At 54.0% G+C, this 20730-nt stretch overlaps 8 protein-coding genes and 1 non-coding gene across 9 annotated transcripts; 5 read left to right on the forward strand and 4 right to left on the reverse strand.

Moving 5' to 3' along the window:
* Positions 1–255: 255 nt before the first annotated feature.
* On the reverse strand, positions 256–2873 carry BKA78DRAFT_330683 (raffinose synthase protein-like protein Sip1; the record flags this gene model as incomplete). Its single annotated transcript, XM_066889803.1, has 2 exons — positions 256–2625; positions 2676–2873. 2 exons carry the CDS (start codon positions 2871–2873, stop codon positions 256–258), a joined length of 2568 nt encoding a protein of 855 aa, XP_066746998.1.
* Positions 2874–3187: 314 nt separating this feature from the next.
* BKA78DRAFT_247690 (tyrosyl-tRNA synthetase) lies at positions 3188–5121 on the forward strand (the record flags this gene model as incomplete). Its single annotated transcript, XM_066884317.1, has 4 exons — positions 3188–3426; positions 3479–3919; positions 3967–4333; positions 4384–5121. 4 exons carry the CDS (start codon positions 3188–3190, stop codon positions 5119–5121), a joined length of 1785 nt encoding a protein of 594 aa, XP_066746999.1.
* Positions 5122–5346: 225 nt separating this feature from the next.
* Positions 5347–9511, forward strand: BKA78DRAFT_264827 (muts domain V-domain-containing protein). The gene is made up of 5 exons (XM_066885451.1): positions 5347–5730; positions 5785–5825; positions 5877–6054; positions 6102–8503; positions 8555–9511. Exons 1-5 carry the CDS (start codon positions 5409–5411, stop codon positions 9239–9241), a joined length of 3630 nt encoding a protein of 1209 aa, XP_066747000.1. The 5' UTR covers positions 5347–5408; the 3' UTR covers positions 9242–9511.
* On the forward strand, positions 9512–10931 carry BKA78DRAFT_310066 (uncharacterized protein). The gene is made up of 2 exons (XM_066888082.1): positions 9512–10338; positions 10458–10931. Exons 1-2 carry the CDS (start codon positions 9950–9952, stop codon positions 10882–10884), a joined length of 816 nt encoding a protein of 271 aa, XP_066747001.1. The 5' UTR covers positions 9512–9949; the 3' UTR covers positions 10885–10931.
* On the reverse strand, positions 10932–12132 carry BKA78DRAFT_310068 (S-adenosyl-L-methionine-dependent methyltransferase). The gene is made up of 2 exons (XM_066888083.1): positions 11715–12132; positions 10932–11644 (listed from the first exon to the last, which is right to left on the reverse strand). The coding sequence occupies exons 1-2, from the start codon at positions 12048–12050 to the stop codon at positions 11099–11101; spliced, it is 882 nt and encodes a 293-aa protein (XP_066747002.1). The 5' UTR covers positions 12051–12132; the 3' UTR covers positions 10932–11098.
* A 323-nt stretch (positions 12133–12455) lies between these two features.
* BKA78DRAFT_294066 (glutathione S-transferase) lies at positions 12456–13186 on the reverse strand (the record flags this gene model as incomplete). The annotated part of the gene is made up of 2 exons (XM_066886289.1): positions 12456–12897; positions 12966–13186. 2 exons carry the CDS (start codon positions 13184–13186, stop codon positions 12456–12458), a joined length of 663 nt encoding a protein of 220 aa, XP_066747003.1.
* Positions 13187–13448: 262 nt separating this feature from the next.
* Positions 13449–13538, forward strand: BKA78DRAFT_t59. Its single transcript has one exon. It is a non-coding gene; the product is annotated as a tRNA-Lys (tRNA).
* A 2964-nt stretch (positions 13539–16502) lies between these two features.
* BKA78DRAFT_310072 (uncharacterized protein) lies at positions 16503–17460 on the forward strand. Its single transcript, XM_066888084.1, has one exon. It carries the CDS (start codon positions 16967–16969, stop codon positions 17240–17242), a length of 276 nt encoding a protein of 91 aa, XP_066747004.1. The 5' UTR covers positions 16503–16966; the 3' UTR covers positions 17243–17460.
* Positions 17461–17964: 504 nt separating this feature from the next.
* Positions 17965–20437, reverse strand: BKA78DRAFT_106501 (uncharacterized protein). The gene has a single exon (XM_066882176.1). The coding sequence runs from the start codon at positions 20267–20269 to the stop codon at positions 18272–18274; it is 1998 nt and encodes a 665-aa protein (XP_066747005.1). The 5' UTR covers positions 20270–20437; the 3' UTR covers positions 17965–18271.
* Positions 20438–20730: the final 293 nt, after the last annotated feature.

Raw genomic sequence — 20730 nt, forward strand, 5'->3', positions numbered from 1 at the left:
CCAAAGACGGAAAAATTGGATAAGACTTGGGCACGCGCCGGTTCAGTTGATTCGCCTCGTGCTCTTGGTCAACAATGACATTTTATTTTTGCATACTTACGTTAAACGCAATGCTGCCAGCCTGTGCACAGGAAAGACTTTTTGACGAATGACAATAGGAACATGCGATCAAGGAGAGTCAGATAGGGGTTACTTCAGGGCAAACCGAACTAGCATCGTTTCCTTTTTCTGGCCACCGACCTACTCTTGCCCACCTCAGCGAATAATGACCTCAATAGCAACCTCATTGCTCCAACCAGCCCGCTGGTCACTTTCCTCCCAGGCCCTGACCAAGTCAATCTCCAACACGCTATTCTTGACCTTGACACAGTGCATCGCGACCGGCTTGCCAAAAATCAGCGCGATGAAGCGGTTCTCGATGTCCATCTTCTCCAAGTCTTCGATCCAGATGCCGTAAGTTCCGAGCGCTTTCAGGCTGGTCCAGATGCGCAGGTGATGGGCGCCTTCGCTCTCCACGTACACGTCGTAGTTGACGATGGCGGCGGCGCCGGTCATTTTGCCTAGGAGACCGAGAACAGCAAGCTTGACGGAGCCGGTCTTGATGTCGTGAGAGTGCACTGGAGTCGCCGACAGGATTTCCCACTCTTGGACTGGGAGGTCGAGGTGCACGAATGCTGATTCTTGGCCTCTCTTGATAGGTGCGCTGACTTGGCCTGTCGTGTGGGCCCTGACGACGTAGTGTCCCTTCTCCGTGCCTGGGAAATGATCGAGCGAGAGGAGTTCGGTCAGATGTCTCTGCGTTGTGTTGAAGACACCCAGGATGCTGGTGCCGGTGCTTTGCATGCCAATGTACGTGCCGATTTTGAGGAGGTTTGGCTGGTCGTAGCCGATGTAGGCATCAATGGTCTTTCCAATGCGACTGGGGCGCAGAATGACTGTTGACCCTCGGGGAGTCTTTGCTGTCATTTGGTGGATCAGGTCAATGTTGTGCTGGCCCGGTACATCTGTAATGTAGATTGGACCGCCCGAAACGCAACGTGCTGCTGCATGGAAAGACGCCCAGGGGTGAGAGGTTTGAAACATGTCCCAGTCGGGAAGCACGTTCAGGTACTGCGTCAAGAGCGAGTTGTGCGCGTTGCAGTAGACATGCCACGGGTGCGACGCAGGCACCTCCGGGAAAAAGTCGTCGGAGTTGCGGACCATGATGCGCGGCTGATTTGTGGGAAGCTGCGAATGGAACAGGATTTGGGGCACCTGTGACATGCAAGAAATTGCTTTGCCGGCGAAGAAACGAAGGATGCTGATCGTCCACACATCTTGGTACGTCTGGATCAGACGTCTTCGTGGGATGGCTTCATCAAGCTCGTCCAGGAAGAATTGGGCATCGGTCTTGACAGAGTCGATTCCTGAGACTTGAAGGAATGAGTAAAAGTCCTTGTACATGCGCGGCACGTCTTCCTCGTCAACAACTAGCATTTTACCGCCGGCGACGCCATCCTTCTTTTGCACCTCGATGGTCTTGTAGGTTTTGGCAATCGAGCCGTCAGGGGATATGCCGCCCCAGTAGCCCAGAATCGCGTGCCATACGGAAATGTGAGAAATGTTCTTGAATCGCTTGCGGATCTCAGAGGTGGTATAGGCGAGGCCCTGCGGAAATCCTTGCTTGTTTGCTTCAAACTCCATCCAGCCGCGTTGGAACTGTCCTGCGCCCTCATTGTCCAGAGACTGCCAGTTGTCGTCAATGATCAGGTTTGTAATGGTAATATCATTCTTTTCCAAAGACTCGAGGGCTTTAAAAATCGCATCTTCGGTAAGATTTTGACCAAGGCCGTTCCATGTACAGTAGGTCAGTCCGTCGTACCAGTGTTCCAGCCACTCTGGTTTGATTTCTTTGCTCTTCAACTCTCGCAGCTCGGCTTCGAGGTCGTTGTACACATTGTCCCATTTCATCACCATGCGGCGAGCGTGATACATGACGGCAGAGTTGGCCAGTTCAAACTCTTTGGCGACACAAACGATAACGGTCGACTCCTCTTCATCTGTACCATCGTTGCGAGCGCGGATAACAACGTTGCCTTGGCCATCATGAACAAGCTCAGTAAGGACATTGTTGATTCCGCTGACAGCCAGCACAACAACATGGTCACCATCATCGCGCTGGAACGAGGCGAGGACTGCCTCTTTGTCTGGAGCAAAATCGCCCTTGCCGTGGCGCGGGGCAAGCCAGGGGCTCCAGAGGCGGACCAGTGCAAACCATTTCCTCACGTCTGTCGGTTTTCCAAGGGTAAAGGTACGCCATCCCGAGCGATCTCCAGACGCGGGTGGTGCCTTCCCAGTGGCTGTCCAGAGCAAGGTGTTCGAGGTCTGGCTTGCTTCCTGATCAATTTGGAGGCTGTCACTGATATTACTGAGATATTGGTTCAAAGAATGACTTTTGAGGGATGAGTTTTGAAAGACCAGGTGGCCGTCCGAGAAAGAGAACTGCTCATTCGCCCACTTCCATGGCTCTGTCGGGCCACTCCTGAAGGTGATGGTGAAAGACACTGGGCGGTCGCGCCGCCCTTTGAGCTTCGCAGAGAACCAGTGGCGGCGAATGTTACATGAGTCGGGGCGATTGACGACCAGCTGGTTGTTGTTAGAGATGCTGGTGAGCGGCTATTGCAGAAGAAGAATACCGTCGACAGCGGCCTCTCATGCTTTTCAAGAACGAGCTTTTTCCACTCCTGATTGAAGTTGTGCCATAGTGCGACTTCCCAATCACGATGCGAGGCCGGATCCGATTCAAGCAATGCAGTAAAATGGACTGATTGGGTGCCCGGGGCTAGGACTGTTGTTTGGCCGAGCGGAGGCGAGCAGACGAGGTTTGCAAACATGATGAAGGTGTAGGATTATCACGAGGCAAAAGATGAGACTTGAGATATTCAGCGGCACAATATGTTTTTGGGAAGAGAGTGCGATGTAGGAAACGGGTGGACGGTTGAGGCTCTTGACGCCCAACTGTTTGGCAGCGGTCGTTTGGTGATGCAAGAGATGCGGGGCAAGGGTCAGGGACGGAGGCGGACCGTCGGGATTCGGCTCGCACACTCCGACGCTCACCGCCCAGCAGCTAGTGCTTGGTAGGTCCGCCGTCGCGTTGCCTCCATTGCTTTTCCAACACTCTTCTTCCCAAACCTGTCTGCCACGTCCAATGCCTTCTGGGGCACTTCTCCAGCGTGGATCCCGTCCGGGGGTCTATGTCTGCAGAAAATGCGCGTCACAAGGGCGCGTCTTACCGGCCTTTGCCCGCCAGATTACCCAAAATTATTTGCGCAAGACCCTCGAGGCGGAACTTGAATGGAAAGAAAAATGCAAGGAAATCGAGGCTGGAAAGAAGCAGAGCTTCTTGAATTTCCTTGAGGAGCGGGGCTACGTTCACCAGACCACTGCGTGGGTACCACACCTACTTCGCAGTTTCTCTGCTAATTCACTGCTGTCTCAGTGACCGGAAAATTCTCGAACGACTGATGAACGAAAAGCGCATCGGCGCATACTGCGGCGTCGATCCGACTGCTCCCTCTATGCACGTTGGGCATATGCTGCCATTCATGGTCATATTCTGGATGTACTTGCACGGCTTCGGAGCCGTCACACTTCTTGGTGGCGCTACGGCCAAAATTGGAGACCCAGAGGGCAGGACCACGGAGCGGAAAAAGCAAGCCTCTGATGAAAGGAAAACCAACATGGCTTTGATGCACATCCAGCTCAAGAAGTTGTGGGAAAGCGTCGAAATGATAGGCCGCAAATACGGCTACGAGCGAGAGTGGTCATGGAGACGAGTGTTGACCAACAACAATACATGGCACAACAAAGTCTCAGTTGTGGAGGTAATGGGAAAACTGGGCACCCACTTCCGAATTGGTCCCATGCTTGGCCGAGAAACGTGAGTTAGTCATGCGCGCCCATGAGGTCATTACTAACCAAGCACAGGGTCAAAATCCGCGAGGAGCGTGGAGAGGGCATGTCGTTCGCCGAATTCTCATATCCAATCCTTCAGGCCTGGGACTTTTGGGAGGTGTATCTGAGGAACAAGGTCCAGCTCCAGATTGGCGGCGCTGACCAGTTTGGAAACATCCTTACAGGCGTTCAAGCCGTGAACACCATTCGCAAGCACGAACGCGACCCTGCTCTTCATCTTAAGATTCACGCCGCGGACGAAAAGGATGAACACCACTTCACCGCACATGGAATGACTGTTCCACTTCTCCAAACGGCTTCAGGCGAGAAAATAGGGAAAAGTGCCGGGAATGCCATCTGGATGGATCCTTCCATGACCTCCAGCTTTGATCTATATGGAGTATGTATTTGCATGATTACGGTTGATGATCCAGCTGACTTATGGTGCAGTACTTTGTCAAAACCGCAGACAGCGACGTCGAGCGTTACCTGAAGCTCTTTACCTTTGTACCTACATCGACCATCCGCAAGGTTGTTGAAGAACACATGAAGGAGCCCTCAAAAAGGCTTGCACAGCATCTTCTTGCTGCGGAGTTCGTAGAGCTGGCTCATGGGCCCAAAGCAGCCCAGGAGGTAGCAACCCTTCATCGAAATACCGTCGGCAACAAGAGTGTCTCGTTGTCGTCGCTGATGAAGGACGTACCCCAAGCAAATAATCCACAAGCAAAAAATCCGAGTCATCCCAGCAATTTCAAGAGTAACCAGCTGAATAAGATGGCTCCTCACGCTACGTATGAGAACCCTGACAGCGTTAGGATTTCTCTGCCGAGATCGCTTGTTTATGGTCAGAACCTTGGCGCGGTACTCTATCACAGCGGACTCGTCGCATCGAAGACTGAGGGCCACAAGCTGATTTCAAAGTCTGGCGGCGCGTATGTGGGAGGCATCCCCGGGAGATTGAGCGGAGGTGTGGGAGACGAGCTCAAATTTACGCCCATCAAGATGGCCAGTGACACCGCCGATAAGTTCATTTTCGACGAAGATAAGTTGCTGTTGCGGGTGGGTAAGTGGAGGATGAAGATGATTCACGTCATCCCCGATGACGAGTTCCGGGAGAAGGGTCTTACAGCTCCAGGGTGGGAGAAGATTCAAGACTCGATGAAAGAGGAGCAAAAGGAGGACGCTTAGCGATTGAGCTCAGCATGTTACCTGGGTGACAGGTGTTTTAAAAACGTTTTTCTCCACTCAAAGCGTGCTTTCCATATTTAACATACCTTGAGCATAATTACATGGATACAGTGAACTTTGCGTTCAAAAGTTGTTATCCCGAGGTTCTGGTGTCCCGTCATTAATGATGGAAGCTTGGACCACCACGGGAGGAACGCGTCTCGCGACGTCGCGGTCGCGCGCCTTCCACCTCTCTCCCTCCTCCACTCCCGCGTAACAACCAACCGCTCATCCTCTTTACTTCCACAATGGCGCGAAACGCAGAGAAGAACGACGTCTCCACACCCAAGCCGTCTGCTTCTCAAAAGAAGAATGCGGCGAGCTCTCAATCCAAGTCCACCCAAAAGTCCATCCTAGGCTTCTTCCAGAAGAGGACCGACAGTCCCAACTCGTCATCGGCTTCGCGAGCTTCGCCGTCGAACACCCCCACACAGTCCACACAGAAGACCGCGTCACAAAAGAAAGAGCCTCCATCGTCCAACCTGACTCCGGCTCCAAGCAGCGATGCCATCGAACCGCCTAGCAGCCCCATACGACACAATGGCGTGCAGGACAGGAACAAGGAAAATGGTCTGCCATCTCTTACCGATACAACTGAGCGGTGTGCTGATGGATTCATTGCAGAAGGCCCTGGCCTCGCTGATGCAAACAGTCCTCAGAGAAAGGTAAAAGTCGTGCACTGGATTGGCGGTCAATGTGTCTGACTTTGACAGCAGGGACGAAAATCGGTGAATTATGCCGAGTCGGATGCTGAAGATGACGAGGATGTGTTCCAACCAGTTTCTGCCAATGCGGCTGGGCGCGCCTCGAAGCGGAGAAAGGTAGCAAGTCTGGACGATTCCGACGACGACTTTGGGCCGGATCCAACTGCAGAGTCGGCAGCGGAAGATGATGGTATGTTTACGCTGATAAATTAAAGACTGGAAGCTCACATATCATAGAAGTGGATGATTTCATCGTGCCCGACGACTCAGACGAAGAGCCGGTGTCGAGGAAGAGGAAGCGGCCTTCTGCCTCCAAGCCACGCGCTAATCCCGAAAAGCCCTCCCCTTGCGAGATTGTCGAGCCAGACGACGAGAGCTTCGAGCTGGTCGAAGGATCGACGTCGACCGCACAGCAATGGAAATACGACCCAGATGACAAGGAGCCCTACCAGCCCCGAGCCCTACCAAAGCCTACCAAGAAGGATGACAAGACTCCCAAAAAGCAAAAGGCGCACATGTCGGAGCCGGAGCAGCGATACCCATGGCTCGCTACCATTATGGATGCAGACAGGAACCCCCCTGACCACCCAGACTATGATCCGCGGACTCTGTACATTCCTCCAGGTGCTTGGAACAAATTTTCGCCTTTTGAAAAACAGTACTGGGAGATCAAGTGCAAATTCTGGGACACTATTGTCTTCTTCAGGAAAGGAAAGTTTTACGAGTTGTACGAAAACGACGCCACGATCGGTCATCAACTTTTTGACCTCAAACTGACTGACCGCGTCAACATGCGCATGGTCGGTGTGCCGGAGTCTTCTCTCGATATGTGGGCGAACCAGTTTGTGGCCAAAGGATACAAAATCGCCAAAGTTGACCAGATGGAGTCTGCCTTGGCCAAAGAAATGCGTGAGAGGGGCGGCCAGAAGCCACTCAAGGCCGCCAAAGAAGACAAGGTCATCCGTCGCGAGCTCTCGTCTGTCCTCACAGCGGGAACACTTGTCGACGGCGGCATGCTGCAGGACGACATGTCGACGTACTGTGTCGCTATCAAGGAAAACGAAATCGATGGCGCCACCGTGTTCGGCATTGCATTCGTCGACACTGCGACTGCGCAATTCCAACTTTGCGAGTTTGCTGACGATGCGGATTTGACCAAATTTGAGACCTTCGTGGCCCAGACCCGGCCTACGGAACTGCTTCTCGAAAAGTCTTGCATTTCTGCAAAAGCTCTGCGCATCCTCAAAAACAACACAAGCCCGACAACTCTGTGGAACTACTTGAAGCCAACCAAAGAGTTTTGGCCCGCTGACATCACAACTCGTGAGATCGACGCGAACAACTACTTTGTGTCTCCAGACCGTGACAACTTCGAGGTCTGGCCTCAGGTCCTCAAGGATGTCCGGGAGAAACATGAACTTGCAATGTCTGCGTTCGGCGCTCTGTTGCAGTATCTCAGAACTTTGAAGATTGAGAGGGAGCTAGTTACCCTGGGCAACTTTGCTTGGTACGATCCGATCAGAAAGGCCACAAGCTTGGTCTTGGATGGTCAAAGCTTGATCAACCTTGAAATCTTTGCCAACAGCTTCGACGGAGGGACGGAAGGCACGCTCTTTGCGATGTTGAACCGATGCATCACGCCGTTTGGAAAGCGTATGCTGAAGCAATGGGTCTGCCATCCCTTGGCCGATGCGCGCAAGATCAACCAGCGGCTGGACGCTGTCGACGCTCTCAATGCAGACACTACGGTTATGGACCGTTTTACTGCCTCGCTGACCAAGCTGCCCGACCTTGAGCGTCTTCTTTCGCGAGTTCATGCGGGCAGGATCAAAACTCAAGACTTCGTCAAGGTGCTTGAGGGTTTCGAGCAAATTGAATACACCATGAGCCTTCTCAGCCAGTTTGGCGAAGGTGAGGGCATCATTGGCCAGCTTCTATCGCAAATGCCTGACCTGGCCAACCCTCTCCGGTACTGGCGCACTGCTTTCGATCGTACAAAGGCCAAAGCCGATGGCATTCTTGTTCCTGAGCCAGGTGTAGAAGAGGACTTTGACCAGAGCCAGGAGACTATTGAGCAGGTGCTCGCCGCTCTTGATAAATTGCTCAAGGAGGTCCGTCGCGAACTGGGCTCGAACTCTGTTGTCTATCGCGACAATGGCAAAGAGATCTACCAGCTCGAGGTTCCCATCAAGATCAAGAACATTCCAAAGAACTGGGACCAAATGTCGGCGACTGCAAAAGTCAAGAGGTACTACAGCCCCGAGCTTCGAAAGCTTGTCCGCCGGCTCCAGGAAGCGCAAGAGACGCACGGCCAAATTGTCAAGGAGGTCACCGGACGATTCTACGAACGCTTTGACGAACACTACACTACGTGGCTCGCAGCGGTCAAAATCATTGCCCATTTGGACTGTTTGATCAGTCTGGCAAAGGCTTCAGCAAGCCTTGGCGAACCAAGTTGCCGGCCTGCATTTGTCGAAGAAGAGCGGTCTGTCATGGAGTTTGAGGAGCTCAGGCACCCGTGCATGTTGCAAAATGTCACAGACTTTATTCCAAATGACATCAAGCTAGGTGGTGAACAGGCAAAGATTGACCTGCTCACCGGTGCCAACGCCGCGGGAAAGAGTACAATTCTTCGCATGGTAAGTTTGCCTTTCAACTTCCTCTGCAGGAAAATCTGACATTCAGCGTAGACTTGTATCGCTGTGATTCTGGCACAGATTGGATGCTACCTGCCTTGTGTATCAGCACGAATGACGCCTTGTGACCGCATCATGTCACGTCTTGGAGCTCAAGACAATATTTTTGCAGCCCAATCGACGTTCTTTGTTGAGCTGTCAGAGACGAAGAAGATTCTTTCCGAAGCCACGCCTCGTTCCCTGGTCATTCTCGACGAGCTTGGACGCGGCACCAGCTCTTACGATGGAGTTGCCGTCGCTCAGGCAGTTCTGCACCATGTCGCCTCACACGTGGGCTGCTTGGGCTTTTTTGCCACTCATTACCATTCTCTGGCTACGGAATTCAATGGTCATCCTGAGATCCTGGCCAAGCGCATGGCAATTCACGTCGACGACGCCAACAGACAAATCACCTTCTTGTACAAGCTTGAGGAGGGCGTTGCTGAGGGCAGTTTCGGCATGCACTGCGCCGCCATGTGCGGCATCAACCCGCGCATCATCGAGCGCGCTGAGGTCGCGGCCAAAGAATGGGAGCACACTAGCAGACTCAAAGAAAGTCTCGAGAAGGCTAGAGAGAGCTGCTACGTGCCTCTAGGCATTCAGAGCGACGTTGCGTGGTTGCTGCGTGACGGTGAGAATGGTGCTGGTGGGATTGGGGAGATGGGTGTGGAAGTCTTGCTGAAGGCCATCGAGTCGCTTTAGGCGAGAGCCATTTCACAGTTTGTTATGTGACTTGCTCGTGCGCTCAAAAAAAGATATTACACAGATGGTGGTCAGAGGGTGAGGAACTTGTACACGATTGCTTTTTTACGAGTTTTTATTGGCTGAAAGACTAGGCGCAGACACGGGATAAGGAGTTGCGGCTTTGTTTGCAGATGGAATCCACGGATGGTCTACATAACGAAGCGAATAATTCTTCAATTACAAAGCAAAAGACTCTCTTGCTATTCCTAGGCGTGGTCCGTGCCAAAGACGACATCAGAACGACCTCAGCGCGTACAATAAGCAGAGAGACAAACGGACGAAAACGCGGACGACAACGACCTACTACTCCTTCTCGAGTCTACCGTAGCGTCTAGCGCGAATCAAGGGAAAACTCGCACTTTGACCTGTCAAGCCTTCGCCGTTCTATCCCTCGTCGCGGACAAACAATGGATCAAGGGATCTTTGACGTAATTGGCCTTGCTCTTCAAACCCAAGCACGATGTACAGATATGAATAGGCACGATAGCTGCCGGCACAACACCTCTGCAGCAGCTCCAACACTCGTCCACTCTCATGCCTTTTTTCACGCGACGTCTCTCGGGCCTTAGTCTCAACCCCTCCACGACACCCCAAGTCCAGGAGCAAGAAGAGCAGCAGCTGCCGTCACCAAATCGCCCCACGCACCCCGCGGCCCCCGCTATCACCATGTCGTCGCAAACCACCCCGCTCCCCGCCCTTCCCTTGCAAAACAAAACCGCCATCGTCACCGGCGCCTCGCGCGGCATCGGCAGCGAAATCGCGCTCTCGCTGGCACGGCGCGGCGCTCACGTCGCTTTGGTGCACACGTCGCCGTCGTCGCGGCCGCTGGCCGAAGCAGTTGCCGCAGAGGTGAAGAAGATGGATAATGGCGCTAGAGCGTGCATCGTGCAAGCTGACATGGGGGCGCGGGATGCGGGCGAGAAGACGGTTGACGGCGCGTTGAGGGGTTTGGGTGTGGAAACGGTTGATATTGTGGTGCTGAATGCGGCAGTAGGGGAGATGGGGGACTTGGAAGGTGCAGAGGGGGCGGAGAAGGTGGCTGAGATGTTTGATCGGTAGGTCTTTGAATGCTTTCGCTGTCTGCCAATTTTTCTTGGTGTGGTGTAAGGCGTAGTCAAAAACGTCAACCCTCGAGCATGCAAAAAAGGCAAACTAACTCGCCAACCCATCATAGAATCTTCCACACCAACGTCCTCGGACCGCACCTTGTCGTCCGCGCCGTGCTCCCGCACCTCAACCCCCACGGCTCCAACCGCCTCATCAGCATCTCGTCCGTCAACGCGCGCATCCATGCGCCGCGCTGGGCCTTTTACTCGGCATCCAAAAACGCACTCGAGTCGCTGACGCGCAACTGGGCCAAAGAACTCGCCGCAAAATACCGCCTGACGGCAAACTCGGTCGTCGTTGGCCCGACGGAGACGGAGCGTGCGGCGACGGATCCACGGGGGAGAGCGGTGGCGGCGAGTTTGGCAACGGCGGATAAGCGCATTGCGACGAAGGAGGACGTGGCTGATGTTGTGAGTTGGTTGGCGGGAGAGGAAAGTCGATGGGTCAATGGGGATGCTATTGGGTGTCATGGTGGTGCGGTGTTTGGGTCTTGATTTGCATCTTTCCTTTTCTCCTGATCAAACCAGCAATGCGGCGTTTTTGTGTCATTATCTTTACATTCAATTCAAGGTTCTAATCTGGTGGCAGATGGGAGTACCCAATACTTGCATCGAGATTTCCCCTGAGGCGAATCACTTCCCATCTATCCATGTCCAACTGCGAACTAAAATGACAGAAGTAGGCTCAACCAAATTACCGCATAGATCCCTAGGCTCCCGATTTCTTCGCAGTCACACACCAAGCAGACCACTGCAGCGAAATCTCGCCTTCACCGAACTCCTCTTTCAAAACACTCGTGACAGCAGGCTCGACCAGAGCGCCCAACTTCTCCATCTGCTCCTGACCCCAAAAGCACTGAAACACCAAGCGAAACATGTGCCCATAAAGCGTAAAAAAGAGTTTCGCATCCCGATGCCTCGACACGTTTTCCACCAGCTGCATGCTCACATCCCCAAACCCCGTCTCCTTTGCCACAGACTCGACAAAGTCGCTCTCAATCCACCTATTGCCCTCTGAAGATGCGAACGTGGTGAATTCAGCAAAGGAGCGCATGGGAGGCGCCCCGGGAATGATCGCGGCCGCTTTCTCCAAAATCGGGTACCAGCCCACGTCTTTCCAGATGGAAAAGGAGGCGATGCCGTTGGGACGCAGCACGCGGTGGATTTCGCCCAACACTAGACGCGGCTTGGGGATGCCGACAACGCCGAAGTTGGTGAGGACGTGCGTGAAGTGGTCGTTTGGGAAGGGGAGGGCCTTTTGTCAAGAACAAGTCAGTTCAGTTGTCTTGTCGAATTATTGTGAATAGATAGATTGCAGTTCTCACCATCGCATCAGCAACTTGGGCATGCGCCCCTTTCCACTCGCTTTCGATGATGCGTTCCGCGACGCTGTCAACCATGCTGTTTGAAATGTCGCCGCATGTCAGAGACAGCTTGTCCTTCGCTTCCTCGGGAAGCAGTGAGAATAGCTGCAAAGTGACGATTCCCGTTCCGCAGGCGTTGTCCAGAACCACGATGTCCTCAGCGCCCGAGGCCTTGGATAGTCCGCTCAGATGTACAAGAGCGCTGGCGTATGGTCCAGTCATTTCTTCTCCTGGCTTAAAGCGCTCGGCAGCTTTTGGGTTGTGCCAGTCTAGTTCGGTGTCCAAGTACTTCGTCATTTTGAGGGCTGGGAGTAGAAGGTTGGAATGGATTAGCACAACAACACAAGATCTGGTTTCAATGAAATTCAAAAGATTGGATTCGTGTGTTACTTTGATGGGCAGAGTCGTGAAGAGCGATTTAAGTACTCCACCATGTCAATTTCAGTGCTCCTTCAGGAGCATTCAACCACTGCAAGGCTCCAAAAATCGCCCCGGACTGTATCTCAAGGCTGGCACACTCGCAAACATTTGAAAAGACCCCAATGGCTGCAAGTGAGAATGGCTGCCTACAGTGGGGTCGATTCATCCGCAATGTCTCCGGGTGGTGTTGAATGTCTCCGTGGCGTTTTTGGACCCCAAGCCCTGACGCTCCACGCGCGCCTCGACTCTTTTGCTGTCCTTTTTCGTAGTTAGCTGACCACCCTACGAGTACCTGTGCCCTGTTTTCTCAACAGCCTTTTTGTATGTCTCACACTCTTCACACCTCTTCAGCCACTCCTCGGTCTTCGGCCACTGACCCTTTTTCGTTCCCAGCTCCATCTCCAGGGTAAAGCGCACGCTGAAATCCATCATGATGTCGGCAGCAGTGATTTCCTTTCCTACCAAAAATCCGCCCGGATTTTTCTCCAACTCGCCTTCGATCCAGCGAAAGTCGTTCTCGACGTTTCGCGACATGCCTGTTTCCATCTGCGCGAGGCCTTCCGGTGGCGCTTCTTTCAGGTAGTTCCAGCGCGCGTACACGATGGCGAGACTGTGCAGCATAAACGTTGCTTCGGCCGCGTGCATCCATTCCAAAACTTTGATCCGTGAGGCTGGGTCAGATGGGATGAGGCGCGCGGACTTGTCGTATTTTTCGCAAAGATATCTGGGAAAGATTTGAGCACACGACTTTTTGACGATTTTATCATCGGGCTCCGATGATATTCGACATACTGCGTGATGGCACCACTCTCCATGATGACCTCGTCGCCGTCTTTGATTGTCGGAAACTTGCCCATTGGCGTCCCTACCGCGGCTCTGGCTTCCTTTGATGCCAGGTAGTTCGTTTGTCTGTCAAAGAACTTGAGGTCGTAGTCCAACGACAGCTCTTCGAGCAGCCATGCTGTTCGGATGCTGCGCGAACTTTGCAAGAAATACAACGTAATTGGTGCCATTTTGTTTGATTGTGCTTCTGTTGTTTGATGATTGAGTATCGTGGAGAGCAGGAGCGGGGAACGGCTGTTTTGTGGGTGTGGTGGGGAAAAGGTTGGTGGTGCGGGGACCTCTCTTGGTCGCACCAACAACGTCATTGGTGGTTCCACCGATGTGCTAGAATGGTTTTCTTGCTTGTTCCACATGCAAAAACGTTGAATATAATTTAATTTAGCTGGCAGGCTCCTCGACAATCAGCAATAGGAGCTTCGGCTCCTACAAGCTGCCCGGCTAGCTCAATCGGTAGAGCGTGAGACTCTTACGCCTCCTAGGAGTGCTATCTCAAGGCTGCGGGTTCGATCCCCGCGTTGGGCTCAATTCCCACTTCTTTTGGACTCTTTTGGACTTCTTTTGGTCTAATGGTGATCAAAAGGGATATTTTTGGTGTTGAGGGCAAAAAGTGCTATTTGGGTCAAAACACCATATTTTTTGCTACATTTTTCGATGGCTACGTTGAAAGCGAGCGCCGCAGTACCTATGGACGTGTTCTTGGGCCGTTTGCTTCGATGGCGGGCGTATGCCGTTGAAGTGGCTCGCGAGGTGACAAAATTTCCGATGTTTGGTGATGGAAGTTTTTTGACCCCATTCTCAGCAGGCACGCGGAAAGCACGCTTCGCAGAGCCTATGCGCGCGTTTTCCAGCCGTTTGAACTGGTGGTGGGCACACGCTTTCGAAGTGAGCGATACGCGAGCCCAACCACCAGATTTTTCTATTGAAGCTCGGCGAAAGCTCGGGCACTACAGCTATTCCCGACCAGTACAAAAGGCAGCGCGAAACCTAACCCAGACATCAAAGAGAGTGTCTATCCTTCTTGAAGATGGTGCATGAAGAATAAGGCAGATATCACTCTCTGAATCTGCTGCACCTTTCCCAGAACTGTTGTTCTTCTCTTGGACGAGTCTCTTCGCTCTTTCGCTGCCGGACCACCACCTACTCGGCTTCCACAGATAATGGTGATCTTCACTACTCCTTCGAGAAATCGCTTCAGACTATTATTCAGCGACGGCTACGATGTCTGAGGGGCGTGATATCAGCAAATGGGAAATCGAGCGATGGAATCGCCGAGCCCGAAGAAGAGCGAGAATAGCTTCCGGACATCAACTCATGGATGTCAACAACAGATTACCACTGGTCTGGATGACTATGCCACACATCACATTCAGCGCCACTATCCTCTAATGATGCAGAAATCGAATACCCGCAAATGACAGGTTGAGTCCAAGCTGAAAGCCAGAAGAAACGCAGCGACGAAAGAACAGGTGCGAAGTTGACGTCTGCATGGGCAAGACACCAGCAAAAGTAGGACGTTTTTTCCATCTGTTGACCCCAGCAGTTCATCGTGAGACATGCGCTGTCTGCTTCAGGCCACGCGATTCTTGGTCGAGTAGCGATCGGTTGCAGAGAGACGTTCCTTTTATACCTCAGACTCCAAGGCACAAGCGAGAATCGCGAGCAGCGCGAGCAGCAGCGTCGGCTCTGCCAAAGTCGCTCAGCTGACTGACTGACCCATTGTTCGACTGAAGGATAGCGACCGCCCAATCAGAATGTTGATCAGGTCGACACGCGGTCCATTCACTTGATCTAGCTCCAAAGCAAATCGATATCTGGATGCTCAACGGTGCAGACCATTGTCATGCCGTAACACCGGATCCAGCTCCATTGCTCTACAAAGACGCAGACGCCAAATTCTTACACATTGCACGGCGGGCCCCGAAACGAGAGTGGGGTGCGCTCAAGAATTTGATAGACGAGACCTCGGGCGCAGCGATTCGAAGACGTCGATTTCAAAAGTGCAATGAGAGTAGACAAGTCCGCTGCGTCTGTTATCGAGCAGAGGAACGTGACAGAGAGAAGATCCCTTCATACGTCGAACTTCAAAGTACAGGAGTCACGAGTAGTGGCACCGGAATAGCTAGAGTTGACCCGCTGACTGACTGACTGACTGACTGTTCGACTGCAGGAACGCAGTGGGCAGACGATTTCAACATTCGCGACGCGCATTCGCAAATGAGGCAATCGCGATAATCTCAAAGCTTCCCCCTATTGTGTGGCACGTGAAGTCCACCTCCATTGCTCTGTCATGGCATTGATTTCAAATGGTGACAAGGCACGGGTAGACGCCTGGCAGAAAGCCAAAAGGGCAGCGAAAACAGTGAGATTCATTGCATCTGCAGTATCCGTTCAGGAGCAGCAGTGGGATGCTTCGATCTTCATGGAGCAAAGCCTGCGGCGGAATCTTTTCGATCAACGGAGTAGCAGAAGCACATCTTTTATACTCCAAACTCCAAGCTCAAAGCCACGAGCCTCACGAGCAGCGGTGTCGGCGAGACCGCAATGCTGGTGTCATCCAGCTGACTGACCAACTGCTCACTTGACGGACAGTATCTGGCCAATCCGGGTACTTGTCACGCACGTGCGCACTTGCCACAACCATTACTACCATCCCAACGGTGCACCATCACGCTTCATGGAGACCGTCTCCATCACTCCACAATGCCACATATATCAAATTAGCGCGAAGGACAAGCTGGGTTCTAAGCAGAAACCAAAAGAGCAACAGTGAATTCTGAAAACACCAGAACACCAACAAGTAGTTTCAGATGCTGTATTGTCGACCGCAGTGATTTCGATGCGGAACCTGTACAGCGACCTATGTCATGGTGCTTGGACTCGTGTTGAGCGAACAAGAGTAGAAAAGGAGCCTTTTATAGCTAAGATTGAAGACCTGAGAATCACGAGCACCATGGACGTGGCCACGGTTGTCTACCGATTGCTTGACCAATCGCTCAACTGGCGGACGGCGGCTGCCCGATTGGGGAACTTGCCACGCACACGCGCGCTTGCCTCAACCTTTGCCTTCATCCCAACGATCCACTCCATCACGCGTCATGAAAACCAACTCCACCACTATACGATGAAGTATATTTCAAAAGTCTGCGGGTAAAAAGCCAGGTTCCGAGCGGAAACGAAGAGAGGAGTAGTGAGCTGTCTTGGGAAGACGACGGCACCAACGATTCGTCGATGAGATCGGGGTGCCGATCACAGTGTGTCAACGTTCTTTCTGTTCTGCGCAGCCTGTGGCGCGGTGCCTGAAGCTGTCTTAAGGAGAGAAGAGAGCGGCGAAGGAGCCTTTTATACATCAAAACCCAGGATACAAGCATCACGAGCAGCAGTACTGGCTGGCTGAAGTCGTCCAGCTGACTGATTGACTGACCAACCACTGACCAAAGGAAGCAAGCACGCCGGCCAGCAAATGGGAGAACTCATCACACGCACACGGTCACGGCCGCTGCTGCCTACAGTAGCGCAGCCTGTATGTAGGTAGTCTCGTGCTGCAATCTCGTGCAACATCCTCTGCTGAAAGACGTATTTAAGACCCTTCTCCAACCCTCCCAGACCTCACTGCTGCAACCTGTCCAAGCGCGGTGCGCAACAAAGCCATTGGATCTGGAAGCCAAACGCACTTGCTTTGAGTCTTGGACGGTCGGAGACGTAAACTTGCTTCATCCAGCGATTCCGAAATACTTTTGCTCGTCTTCCCCAAGAAGTCGTGGCGGGAGACAGTTTGGTACAACGCACACTGTCGCCATCAGCCTTCGACGGCGACGTCCAACGCCCAACGCAAGCTCGCACCGCGCACAGTGAACATGCTGACAGACCGTCAACAGTGATTCCTGATTAACTTTGATCAATTTGATATTTACACATAGCATCTCGCGCGCCAATTTATTTGCCGTGAGTGCATGCGTTCAGCCAGCTGTGCAACGAAGCCAGCCGGCTATGAAGAAGTGATAAGCCAGTCTATCGCGACGCGGAAAAGCGACAGGAATTGCGCAGTGAGCGGCGAAAGATATGCCAACTCCAAGACGGGGTGCCAAAGATGCGCGACGGCACACGGCCGCCGGCGTGTGTTCAAATCACCCAGGTCGAGATGTGTGTGTAAGCAGCATCCAAGCACTCCTGCTCCGCCTTGGAGTTGGCATTTCTTTTGCGGCCCACCGCGATCATGTTTCTGCTGATGACGTACAACACTCTCTCAAACTCGCTCAATCTGCAGCATTAACCACGATACGGAGCGTCATCGGCTCCAAGAAGCAAAGGGGAAAAACAACCGCTTGCACGCTCCAACAACGACAGGAAGAAGCAAAGACAGACCAAAAAGAAGAGGAAGACTCGCTTTCTTTCGCATTTACTGTTGTGATCAATCGGGATACTACTGACTACAAGGACTACTACAGGGGGGGGGGGGGGGGGGGGGGGTTTGGTTGAAAAGCGACAGAAGGTGAGGTGTTTGAAACGCCAGGGCCAAGAGAGAAGAGAAAGGCCCAAGCGCATGAGAGAGGAAGGTTGTACGTGTTTGGCAACAAGTGTGTAGCAGCCAACGGGGGTATGATGAGCGAAAGAGGTGTAAGAGTTTGTTGAACGTTGCACAGGGAGGTATCGAGTGCACCGACGGCGACCAGCGACGACAGCAGCAACCACCAAATCAAGAGGAGGGACCAACAACAAGCCCAACCACCAAAAAACCGAAACGAGGACCGATCTATCCCGCAAAACCGAAAAAGGAAAGTGCCCCGCTTTTTTCACCGCCCTTCAAACATGGATATCAGGTTTGAAATGCGGCCAGACTTGCGCTGCTGCGAATCGTCACCGCCACTGCCGCCATTACTGCTGCCTCTCAAGTTTTGCGTTGCCTGCGAGTGACGACCGAGGAGAACACCGTCGATACTGCTGATGGTAGAGCTGTCGATGTCGGGTATGGTTGTTGTCGTCATGTAAGATGCGGTAGTGGCGGTAGTACGAGGAGTTGTCGTTGTTGACGACGGTGATGACGCGGGCTCTAGATATGAAGACGCGCGAGAGCGCCGCGACGGAGTTGTAGATCGTAGAGGAAGAGACTGTTTGGTGGATGCGGCCGCGGCCGCAGTGCTGCTGCTGCCATGGTTGCTGCAGCAGTTGCAGTGGTTCTGCCCAGCCGACGTTGATGTTTTTGACCTTTTTGCTCACAACCGCTATCAGCTACTCAGGGCTGGCCAAGCTCGTCTGCCTTACCGGATAACGCCGCCCTCAAGGCCGGCCGGGGTCTGCGTCAACGAGGAGTTGTCGTCACCACGGTTCACGACGGGCGTCTCGGACCCCTCCCCGGCGCCTGCAGTGGCGTCTGCTTCAGCTTTCTCATCAATGGGAGCTGAGGGCTCAAGTTTCGCGCTCGTCTCTGGTTCCTTCTTGCCGACAGCAGCCGCAGCCTTGTCCTTTGCCTTTTCGGCGCCCTCGACGACCTTTCTCTTAACCTTGGCGGCTTCGCCGTTAGCGCGCGTGGGCTTGGAGACTCCCTGAGCGCGGCCAGGAGGAGACTTGACCTCGGTCTTTTCGTGAGTCTTGCTTGCAGACGCAGCGGTTGGGCGCATCATACGAGCCAAGAAGCCTCCATCGGCGGCCTTTCCTCCAACGCTGGTACGGCCGCTGGATGAGGCGGGCGCGGCCGGGCGCGAAGCAGCAGGCTTCTTGGCAGCGGCCGCGGCAGTCGTCTTGGATGCGACGGCGGGCGCGCGAGGGACAGCCGTAGCCGGCTTGCGAGAAGTAGTCGATGACGTAGGCTTCTTGTCATCGTGCTCGCGTTTAGCTGCCGAAGCTGCCGTCGGCTGCATGAGGTGAGACGGTACCTTAGCGGGACGGGTCGGGGATTTCGGCCTCGCCTTGGCAGTACCGGCAGCCTGGGAAGTCTTCTTCTCGGCGGCAGGCCGAGAGGTTGCGCGCGGCTTCGGCCCGGTGGTGGTGCTAGAAGTCGTCGACTGGAGGGATTGTCTGCTCGTCTTCTTCGCGGGCTTCTCAGCAGGGGCAGCGGCGGTCTTGGAAGAAGTCGACTTGGGCGACGTGATGGACGACGCGGGTGTCTCGGTTGGCACAGGGGTTGGCGATTTCTTGGGCGAGTCTGGCACCGATTCTGCAGGCTGCTCCTGAGGCGCGGGCTCTTCATGCTCAGCCGAGGGCGCGCCATTCGAAGTCGCTTCGACGGGTGCAGCCTCAACCTTTGCCTCTACAGGCGCTGCAATCTTTTCCGCGACAGGGGCTTCGGCCTTTTCTTCCACAGCAGGTTCCTTAATTTCTTCCGAAGCCGGAGGCTCGGGAGCAGCGACGGGCTCCGGCTTCTCCTCCTGAACAGGAATTGGCTCGGCCTCGCGCTTGTTCTCGACAGCATCGGCCTCCAATGGCTTTGGTGCCGTGACCTTGTCGTTGGCAGCCGGTTCGGCTTGGTTTGTAGAGTCCTCGGAGAAATCAATGAGGGCTGCGGGCTCGCTCTGAGTTTGCTCCTTCTGCGGTTCGGAAACGGGCTTGTTGTCGACGGCCGTCTCGCTTTCGGTGCGCGGCTGCTCGTGGACTGCAAGCTCAACCTTTCGGAGCTGTCTGGCAGCATCGGCAACAGCAGCTTCGGCGTTTTCCTGGGTAGCCTCCTGCTTCGGGCCCGGAGCCTTGGACAACTCGGGATCCTGCAACTGGTTGTCCTCATTATCCACAAACTTTCCCATGGCCTCATCTTCCTTGATCTCGGGAAAGGGTGTGTTGACGGTACTGGGCAAGAGGGCCGACTCGGGGACGACCTCGTCGACCTGCAGAGAGGCCCTGCGTTCATGGGCCTCCTGCGAGACGGACTGCTTGACTTCTTCGAGAACCTCGGAATCCCTGTTAGGGTCCAGGCTCATGCTTCCACGGCGGTGGTGGACTGTGCTGCCTTCTGGGTCGGCGTTTTCGACGGGGTCCTGGAGAGGACCAAAGTCGTTGCTCGGGTGCGAGGTCGGGCTCATGGTGGATTGGGTCATTTCGGCCATGCGGGCAATGGGATCAAAGGGCTCGACGGAGACGAAGCTGGCGCGAATCTTTGAGGTGTTGCGACTGGACTCGCGACTGCTTGTGCGGATGCTGCCAGCGGGCGAGAAAGAGCGGCCGCGTGAGCCGGCTTCAGGGGAGTCAGGAGGGTTTGCTTTCTCGAACATGGCCCGGAGGGAGCGAACACCTCCTGCGCCGCCGCTAGGAGCTGGTGAGGACATGGCTGAGATGGTCAGTCAGACGTGGCTGGGAAAGGATGGCGGTAGTGTTTAAAATCAAGCGTGCATGTCTCGCGCGCAGAGGGCTGGCGTGTAGGATGTTGTTGTAGGGCGGCGGACGGCGTGCGGGAGGCGGGAGGTACGTGGTAGTGGGCAGTGGGCAGTGCGCTCGCGCCGATGAAACTGACGTTTCAGGCGGCCAGAGTGCAGAGTGGACTGAGAGCTGCCACTTACAATCGATCGCAGACTCCTAATGGATCTTGGGAGGACAATTGCAGAGTGCAATGATGGAAGATGGTTGATTTCGGAGCTGCCCAAGTTTGGAACCGTAGGGTAGCTTAGCCCAAACACAGGAGCGCGGGCGTGTCCGGTCGCCAAGATGGGGCTAATTTAATTTGACCTGCCAAACGCGACGAGCGAGCGAGTGGTGCTGTATGATGATGGACGCGGAAAGGAGATTGTTG

The sequence above is a fragment of the Phyllosticta capitalensis genome, assembly GCF_038381095.1.
Source record: "Phyllosticta capitalensis strain CBS 128856 chromosome Unknown BKA78scaffold_3, whole genome shotgun sequence".
Lineage (NCBI taxonomy): Eukaryota > Fungi > Ascomycota > Dothideomycetes > Botryosphaeriales > Phyllostictaceae > Phyllosticta > Phyllosticta capitalensis.

Excerpts from the sequence above, each read along its gene's own strand:
- BKA78DRAFT_310072 (XM_066888084.1), top strand. The coding sequence starts at position 16,967 with ATGCGTTCAGCCAGCTGTGCAACGAAGCCAGCCGGCTATGAAGAAGTG.
- BKA78DRAFT_310066 (XM_066888082.1), top strand. The coding sequence starts at position 9,950 with ATGTCGTCGCAAACCACCCCGCTCCCCGCCCTTCCCTTGCAAAACAAA. Across the intron at positions 10,339-10,457 it reads GTGGCTGAGATGTTTGATCG|AATCTTCCACACCAACGTCC; the intron begins GTAGGTCTTTGA and ends AACCCATCATAG.
- BKA78DRAFT_310068 (XM_066888083.1), bottom strand. The coding sequence starts at position 12,050 with ATGACGAAGTACTTGGACACCGAACTAGACTGGCACAACCCAAAAGCT. Across the intron at positions 11,645-11,714 it reads CCCAAGTTGCTGATGCGATG|GCCCTCCCCTTCCCAAACGA; the intron begins GTGAGAACTGCA and ends TCTTGACAAAAG.
- BKA78DRAFT_106501 (XM_066882176.1), bottom strand. The coding sequence starts at position 20,269 with ATGTCCTCACCAGCTCCTAGCGGCGGCGCAGGAGGTGTTCGCTCCCTC.
- BKA78DRAFT_264827 (XM_066885451.1), top strand. The coding sequence starts at position 5,409 with ATGGCGCGAAACGCAGAGAAGAACGACGTCTCCACACCCAAGCCGTCT. Across the intron at positions 5,731-5,784 it reads GGACAGGAACAAGGAAAATG|AAGGCCCTGGCCTCGCTGAT; the intron begins GTCTGCCATCTC and ends GATTCATTGCAG. Across the intron at positions 6,055-6,101 it reads GTCGGCAGCGGAAGATGATG|AAGTGGATGATTTCATCGTG; the intron begins GTATGTTTACGC and ends CACATATCATAG.